This window comes from Leopardus geoffroyi, chromosome E2, assembly GCF_018350155.1.
Source record: "Leopardus geoffroyi isolate Oge1 chromosome E2, O.geoffroyi_Oge1_pat1.0, whole genome shotgun sequence".
In the NCBI taxonomy this organism is placed as follows: Eukaryota; Metazoa; Chordata; class Mammalia; order Carnivora; family Felidae; genus Leopardus; species Leopardus geoffroyi.
Window position 1 is genome coordinate 14,875,468 of NC_059335.1, and position 8,543 is coordinate 14,884,010.

General features: G+C 52.9%; 1 protein-coding gene across 1 annotated transcript; it reads left to right on the plus strand.

Moving 5' to 3' along the window:
* Nucleotides 1-6,608: 6,608 nt before the first annotated feature.
* Nucleotides 6,609-8,240, plus strand: LOC123578515 (interferon lambda-4-like). The gene is made up of 5 exons (XM_045441373.1): nucleotides 6,609-6,994; nucleotides 7,386-7,457; nucleotides 7,533-7,676; nucleotides 7,905-8,003; nucleotides 8,142-8,240. Exons 1-5 carry the CDS (start codon nucleotides 6,827-6,829, stop codon nucleotides 8,238-8,240), a joined length of 582 nt encoding a protein of 193 aa, XP_045297329.1. The 5' UTR covers nucleotides 6,609-6,826.
* The last annotated feature ends 303 nt before the right edge of the window (nucleotides 8,241-8,543 follow it).

An 8,543-nucleotide genomic window follows, 5' to 3' on the forward strand; every position in this document is an offset into this window, starting at 1 on the left:
TGAAATGGGGAGCAGATAGGGGCGTCTGGGTGGCAGTCAGTTGAGCATCTGACTCTTGATTTCAGCTCAGGTCACGATCCCAGGGTGGTGGGATCGAGCCCAGCACTGGGCTTTGTGCTGAGTGTGGAGCCTGCTTTTGGGATTTTTGAGATTCTCTGCTCCTCTCCCTGCTTGTTCTCTCTCTGGAAGAAAGAAAGAAAGAAAGAAAGAAAGAAAGAAAGAAAGAAAGAGAAAGAAAGAAGTGGAGAGCAGACTAGTGTTTACAAGGGCTTCAGGAGTGGATGGAGGGATTTGAATGTGACTGTTGAAAAGCCAACAGGAAGGACCTTTGTGGTGATGGAATTTTCTGTGTCTTAACTGTATCGATGTGACACTGTATTATACTTTTGCAAGATGTTACCATCAGGAGGAAACGGGGTCAAGGACCCACAGGATCTTTGTATTATTTCTTACAACTGCATGCGAATCTGAAATTATGTGAAAATAAAAAGGATCAACACAATCACACACAAATATTACATATTGCCTTGCGAGCTATTTCACGTACCTCAAAATGTATAAAAAGGTATTCAAGCACTTGTGTCCCGAATAGATTAATAGATAGTGGGGTATCTCTGGGGAAGGCATGGGAACTGAGGAGATAATCCTTGGAATATTTAACCTTATCAGTAATATTTTAATTCCTTACAAGGAGAAGGAAATCTACCTGAGTAATTAAAAATTAAAACAAACTCGGAGCACCTGGCTGGCTCAGTCAGTGGAGCATGAAACTCTTGATCCTGGTGTCATGAGTTCTAGCCCCAGGCTGGGTGTAGAGATTGCTTAAAGATAAAATTAAAAAAAAAAAAAACCTAAAATCAATTCATTGGATATGGGGGAAATGCTAGCTCATCCATTATTTAACTCCTGGTAGGATGAAAAAAAATTTGAGAGCTTTCTAAGAGTTAGAGCTTGTTGATCTGACCTCTAGACTTGCTGATATGGCTGAGTAAAACGCTGGGCTGGCCCTCCAACCTTCTGCTACTGTGCCACTGACCAGATCTATTTTCAGCCTGTACTGAGCCCTGAGACACGGCATCGGTGAGCTCTGGCTCATGGTTGGGTTCAGCCCAGGAGAGGTTGGGTTCAGCAGGAGACTGAAGGGGGGAGGTGAGCAAGGTTGGGGTATCTATTCTCCATTCTCCTGGTTCCCTCCGTGCAGGACTGATGTCTGACAGTGGTTGTGTTACTGTTCCTCTGTCCCAGCCTCGTCCCTCAATGGGTAGACGAGCTCTCCATGTTGCTAGCCTCTGGGTGCAACACCACCCCTTGGTGCTGGTTCCCTTAACCTGCCCACTTTTGCCCAGATTGCACATGTGAGCAGGTCACCTGCTTCAGATAATTTTCATTTTTATCTGGCGTATTTTTTCATTGAAATTGTTATTGAGATCATTGTAGCTTGGCATACTATTGTAAGAAATAATACAAGAGAGAGCCTATGCACTCTTTCCCCTCCCCCGCCAAGTGAAAACATCTTACAAAATTATAGTACAATATGACAACCAGGCAAATGACATTGATGCAATCCACACCTCTTATTGAGAGATCCTAGGGCCACCTGGGTGGCTCAGTTGGTTGAGTGTCCAACTCTTGATTTCGGCTCGGGTCATGATTGGGGTCGTGGGATAGAGCCCTGTGTTGGGCTCCATGCTGACAGCGCAGAGCCTGCTTGGATCCTCTCTCTCCCTCTCTCTCTGACCCCCCTGTGCTCTCCCTCTCTCTCAGCCTCAGTTTTACTCATATACAGGGTGTGTGTGTGTGTGTGTGTGTGTGTGTGCATTTAGTTCCACACAATTTTATCACATGTGTAGCTTCATGTATCCACCACTAGTCAAGACAAAACAACTCAGTCACAAGGATCCCCAAGTTGCTTTTATTTTTTATAACCACACCCGTCTGTCCCTGTCCACAACCCACCTTGTCCCTAACCCCTGGCAACCACTAATCTAACCTCCAGTTCTAAAATATTGTCATTTCAGAAATATTCTATAAGTAAGATCATGCAGTCTGTAACCGTTTGGGATGGCTCTTTTCACGCAGTGTAATTCCCTGGAGATTCATCCAGGTTTATTTTCGTGTATCAATTATTCCTCCCTGCTTCCTGGTATCTATGTAGCAGAACTCATTTTACTCTTTGAGGGACACCTTGGCTGTTTCTAGTTTGGGGCTCTTCCTAACGTCGCTATGGACATTTGCATGCAGCTTATTGGGTGGACATACGTTTTCATTTCCCCAGAGTGACGGTCCAGGAGAGCAGTTGCTGGCTGGACCTATCAGTTGCATGTTTTATGGGAAACCGCCAGCCTGTTTTTCAGGGTGGTTCTACCATTTTTACGTTCTTACCAGCAACATAGGACTGACCCGATTTCCCAATCATGTTTGAGTTGGACTCACAAACAGCTTTTTTGGTTTTTGTTCCTAAAATGCTTGAAGCGTTTTTTAACAATATTTTTTAATGTTTATTTATTTTTGAGAAACAGAGTGAGACAAAGCGTGAGCGGGGGAGGGGCGGAGAGAGGGAGACACAGAATCGGAAGCAGGCTCCAGGCTCTGAGCTCTCAGCACAGAGCCCGACGTGGGGCTCGAACTCACAAACGGTGAGATCATGACCTGAGCTGAAGTCTGACGCTTAACCGATTGAGCCACCCAGGTGCCCCTTGAAGCAGGTTTTTTTTTTTTTTTTAGTAGAGTATGGGTCACACACAGTGAGTGGGTCACAAGAAAGCTATTATACTGGTATTTGTCTTAGTCTGGTTGGCTGCTGTCACAAAACAGACTGGGTGGTTTATAAACAACAGATTTTTTTTAAGTTTTCTTTCTTTTTTTTCTTCAAATTTTCTTTATTGAAATAATCTCTACACCCAACGTAGGACTCAAACTCACAACCCCCAAGATCAAGAGTTTTTTTTTTTTTTTTTAATTTTTTTTTCAACATTTATTTATTTTTGGGACAGAGAGAGACAGAGCATGAACGGGGGAGGGGCAGAGAGAGAGGGAGACACAGAATCGGAAATAGGATCCAGGCTCTGAGCCATCAGCCCACAGAGCCTGACGCGGGGCTCGAACTCCCGGACCGCGAGATCGTGACCTGGCTGAAGTCGGACGCTTAACCGACTGCGCCACCCAGGCGCCCCAAGAGTTTCATGCTCTTCTGACTGAGCCAACCAGGTGCTCCCAGAATTTTTTTCACAGTGCTGGAGGCTGGGAAGTCCAAGAGCAGGTGCCTGGTCAGGTGAGGGCCCTCTGCTGGGAGGCAAAGTTCTCACGTGCTAGAAGGGAGCTGGGGAGCTCCGTAGGGTCTCTCTCACAAGCGGACTAACCCCATTCATGACTTACTCACCTCCCAAAGGTGCCACCAACCAATATCATCATCTTTGCTGATTAGGATTTCAACACAGAAATGTTGAGGGGACAAATGTACAAGAGTATTAAATGTTATTTTCTACTGCACGTAACTCCAGCTCAATAACGTGCCTGGTGGGGCTCATGGCTGGATTCCTGATTGTCCAGAATCTGAGTCTGCTTCCCTGAGTCCGTCCCAGCGCTCCACTCCTCCCGCTGTTACCAATCTTACTTGTACTTCTTTGGTCCTTGGAGACATGTGGTTGCTTTTCAGCCCCACAGTGGATATTGGTCAAGGACGAATAACCTTAACTAATAAGGGGGCAAACAACCAAAACCCCAACTCAAGCCACCTTGGACAGTGGACAGTTTACGGACTTATAAAACCAGAATGCGGGAGTTAAGGGAAGGCTTCGGGTAAGGTTTGATCCTGTAGGACATCATGAACCTCCCAGTTCTGTTTATGTTTCGGGTTTCCTTCCACAGGTGGGGAAGCTCTTCCCCCTTACACATTCTGAGATGGGTGCTAAGAGCTCCCCAGCTTTACACTCGAACTTCTTCAGTAGAGGTCGAAGACAGCCTCTCTCCCAAGATGTCTGATTTTGATTGGACTAGCTTAGGTCATGTATCCACGACAAACCCAGTCACTGGAGCCAGAGGCACAACTGTGGTAAAGGGCTGCAGCCAGGTCACATATCCCATCCCAGGGATGGGGGAGGGGGAAAAGTCACCTTCTGGAACTATCCAAATCTCCAACTGAAATGGGGGATGTGGGGATGGGTGGGGGAGAGGTAATGGAAGCTTGGAAAACAGGCTGCATGGACACTTTGGGGGATCCTTTCTAACATTTCCATAGAATTTCTCTCATGATTTTTCTGAGTTCTTATCTTTCTTGTTTTTTTTTTTTTTTTAGTATTTATTTATTTTAAGAGAAAGTGTGTGTGTGTATGCGCGCGTGCTCATGCACGTGCACATGCATGTGTGGGTGGGGAGAGCCAGAGAGCGAGCGAGAGAGAGAGAGAGAGAGAGAGAATCCCAAGAATCCCAAGCAGCAAGCTCCTAGCTAATGGGTGGGGGGAGGTTTGATTCCATGAACTTGAGATCATGACCTTTGCTGAAATCAAGAGTCAGACGCCTAACCACCCAGAGTTCTTACATATCAACCATGTAGACGTTTCTTAAAACCTTTGCACCTTTGGGGGCGCCTGGGTGGCTCGGTCGGTTAAGCGTCCGACTTCGGCTCAGGTCATGATCTCACGGTCCGTGAGTTCGAGCCCCATGTCGGGCTCTGTGCTGACCGCTCAGAGCCTGGAGCCTGTTTCAGATTCTGTGTCTCCCTCTCTCTCTGCCCCTCCCCTGTTCATGCTCTGTCTCTCTCTGTCTCAAAAATAAATAAATGTTAAAAAAAATTAGAAAAAACACTTTACACCTTTAAATAAGAAAATCAACACTGAAAAAACAAAACAATTTTCTCATTGATGCTGAGGAAGACCTACATCTGAGTCACAACTTGCCTGTAATTATCAATATTTATTAATGAACATAATTATAATAAATTAGAGGTAGTCTCATGAAGGAAGCTTGGTTGAACTTGGCCAAAACATACCTAAGCTATTCTGCACACAGACCAGTCTATATAGATTGTAGAGCATCACCGATAATAACACCGGCAGTCCCAAAGTCACATCTCCAAGCTATGCGAGCTCGGGCAGGACTAGGTCTCTCTGTCCCTCAGCTTCCTCCCTGATAAAATGTCAGCAAATAAGAGGACCTTTGTGGCAACGCTGCTGGGGAGAATAAAGCATTAAATACAAGAGAAGAGCTTCAAGTAGGGTCCAGCACAGGGAAAGTGTTTAGTATAAATTAGCTCCGATTATTATGAACAATGACTGAGAAAAATGTAATTTCACTTTTCTTTTTTTTTAAGTCCTTTAAAAATTTTTTAACGTTTATTTTATTTTTGAAAGAGACAGAGCACGAGCCAGGGAGAGGCAGAGAGACAGAGAGGGAGACCCAGAATCCGAAGCAGGCTCCAGGCTCCGAACTGTCAGCACAGGGCCCGCCGTGGGGCTTGAACTCACCAACTGTGAAATCATGACCTGAGTCGAGGGTCTGAGCCACCCAGGTGCCCCGTGATTCCACTTTTCAACAGCAAACGCACATTTATAATTGGCAAAGGAATACATATCATTTAAGAACAGGCCAAGGGGGGGCGCCTGGGTGGCGCAGTCGGTTAAGCGTCCGACTTCAGCCAGGTCACGATCTCGCGGTCCGTGAGTTCGAACCCCGCGTCGGGCTCTGGGCTGATGGCTCAGAGCCTGGAGCCTGTTTCCGATTCTGTGTCTCCCTCTCTCTCTGCCCCTCCCCCGTTCATGCTCTGTCTCTCTCTGTCCCAAAAATAAATAAACTTTAAAAAAAAATATTTAAGAACAGGCCAAGGAAGCCAGAGAGAGTTTGTCAAAGACCCGGATGAGGAAAACCCAAGAGAACCCAGGGGGAATATTCAGGGCGAGACAAGAAAGATAAACAGAGGAAGACAAGGGGCGCCTGGGTGGCTCAACAGTCAAGTGCGGACTCTTGATTTCGGCTCAGGTCATGATCTCAGCTTTGTCTACTGCAGCCCCATGTGGGGCTCTGCGCTGACAGCTCAGAGCCTGCTTGGGATTCTCTCTCTCTCTCTCTCTCTCTCTCTCTCTCTCTCTCTCCTTCTCTCCCTACCCGCCCCTCCCCTCCCCTGCTCTCTCTTTCTCCTCTCTCAAAATAAATAAATAAATTTTTTCTTGGAAAAAAAGAAAGAAACAGAGGAAGACAAGACTGCGAAGCCAGGAAGCCGCTGACCACAGGGCACTACAAACCTGCTCCAGGAGCTCCCTGAGGGCAGGCACTGGTGTGGGGACACCTGCCACTCTTGTCCCTGGGAAGGGAAGGAAAAGCTATGTTTTCTGTTCCTTCCTAGAGTGCAGAAGAAAGGCCCGCGCGGGCGCGCAAGACAAACAGCTGTCCAGAAAACAGACCCAAGCGGTTGGCTCAGGACAGAGGGTTGGGGCCGAGCCACGGCTGGCACCGGCCCACAGGCGGGTAAAGTCCTCAGCCCCGGGCAGGCGCCCCAGCGCTGACGTTCGGAAAGCTTAGCCGGCTCGGGACGGGGAAGTCCGGTTGCTCACCGTCCCCCAGCCCCGCACATAAAAGCCGCATGGACCCTGCAGGCGCCGCTGCCGAAGGTGGGCTCCAGCCTGGGGACAGCGGAAGGCGGGCGCTGCAGCAGCACGAGGGGGCACCGAGGACAGCGTGCAGGTGAGCGGCGAGCGGAGACGGGCCGAGGGCACCAGGGGGCTGCGGGCTCGCGGCGTGTCTCGGGCCCGCGCCCTGAGCATCCGTCCCGGCGCGACGCCAAGCAGAGGCAGGGGCTTGGACTCTTGGCGCCTCGCCTTGCGCAGGAGCAGAGATGGGGCCGAGAGGCGCAGCCGCGGTGGCCGTGGGGCTGTGGGTCTTGGTGACGGCGGGCGAGGCGGCGGACCCTGGCGTGACGACACCCCGGCGCTGCCTGCTGTCACACTACCGCTCGCTGGAGCCCAGGGCGGTGGCGGCGGTCAAGGCGCTGAGGGACCGCTACGTGAGTGACGCCCCGACCTCTCCACCCGTCCCCGAGGGCCCCCTGCGTCCCCAGCGCCCAAGCAGGCGCGCCTCGGATCTCAGGGCAGAATTCAGACCGCGGCATCTTGCGGGGCGCCCCTGCGGTCAGCACACGCTCAGCCTCTGTGCCAGGCCCCAAAGGGCGCCCCCTCCAGGCCGACTCGGTTCCACGTCGGGGCGCCGGGCTTCGCAAGGCGACCGCGGGGTGCCTTCGGCCCACCGTCCAGGCCTTCCGACAGCTACGGGGCTCAGTGCACCATCCGCACAACCGTCCCCGGCCGGGAGCGTCCCACGTGTAGGAATCCCCGCCTTCCCAGCGCTTGGGGAGCGCAGCGAGGAGGCTCAGCCTCACCCCGACCCTTGTCCCACAGGAGGAGGAGACTCTGAGCTGGAGGTCGCGCAACTGCTCCTTTCGCCCAAGGAGGGACCCTCCGCGTCCCTGGGTGAGGCGGGCGAGCCGTCGGGGGGTGGCGCGGGCGGTGGGCGCGGCCTCTCTAACTCCCGCCTGCTCCCCATAGTCGTGCGCGCGGCTTCGCCTGGTGGCCCGGGGCCTCGAGGACGCCCAGGCCGTGCTGAGCCGCTGGCGGAGCCCGGAGCGGTTCCCCGGCACCGGCCCGATCCTGGAGCTGCTGGCGGCCGCGCGGCGGGACGTGGGGGCCTGCGTGAGTACCGCCCGCGCCCCCCGGCCCCTCCGGCTCGCTCTGCGCCCCCGGGCCTCCCCGCGAGGCCAATCTGTGCCCCGAACCGAAAAGCCGGCCCAGACACGATTCGCGTCGTCTCAGTGTCCCCCGATCCGGGCTTTGGTCTGCGGTGGGAGAGTCACTCACGGGCAGAGTCCCAGGGACCCTGGGTTCTTCGCCGTCTTCACGTCCCTCCTGTTCCCCTTGCAGCTCGAGCTGGTCCGGCCAGGCTCCTGGAGGAAGTCCCTGAGGCCACCGAGGACGCGTCCCCAAACACGCAGAGCTGCGAGTACCGCGGGTGGGGAGGCGGTGAGTCTGCAGGGGGGGAGCCGTGCGAGGCTGAGACGGGACGGGAGCTCGGACTCGGAGCGCTGAGCACCGGCAGGGGAGTTGGTCCGCAAGCGAATTCCTGGCTCAGTCCGCCTCCGCCTCCTTCCCGGGTTCCAGGACTCGCCTGGGTGCCACGAAGCCAGCGTCATCTTCAACCTCCTGCGCCTGCTCACGTGGGACCTGAGGCTGGTGGCAGACTGGGGGCCTTGTCTGTGATCCGGCCTGGGCTCGGCCGGGCCTGGGACCCGAAGCTCTGCGGGCGGGAGGCTTCGGGCCCCGGCCTCTGGGGGGTCCTTTGCAGCAGGCGGGTCTCTCAGCCAGCTCGGGAGATCCTCAGCCTCGGTTGGCGGGACCTCGACCCACCGGCACTGGGTGCCAGAGGTGCGGGTGCTTTTCCCAAGGCCAGAACGAGTTCCCCGGGATGCAGCGATACTTCCGTGGGACGCATGATCTTCCAGGCGCCTGGTGTGGCAGGAAGAGACTTGAGTCTGGAGTCTGCCTTGACTCCCACGCGCCATG

Bases quoted from the DNA above. Each gene is read 5' to 3' on its own strand.
- LOC123578515 (XM_045441373.1), top strand. From the start codon at position 6,827: ATGGGGCCGAGAGGCGCAGCCGCGGTGGCCGTGGGGCTGTGGGTCTTG. The intron at 7,458-7,532 runs GTGAGGCGGGCG...TGCTCCCCATAG, and splicing joins GGGACCCTCCGCGTCCCTGG to TCGTGCGCGCGGCTTCGCCT. The intron at 8,004-8,141 runs GTGAGTCTGCAG...CCCGGGTTCCAG, and splicing joins GTACCGCGGGTGGGGAGGCG to GACTCGCCTGGGTGCCACGA.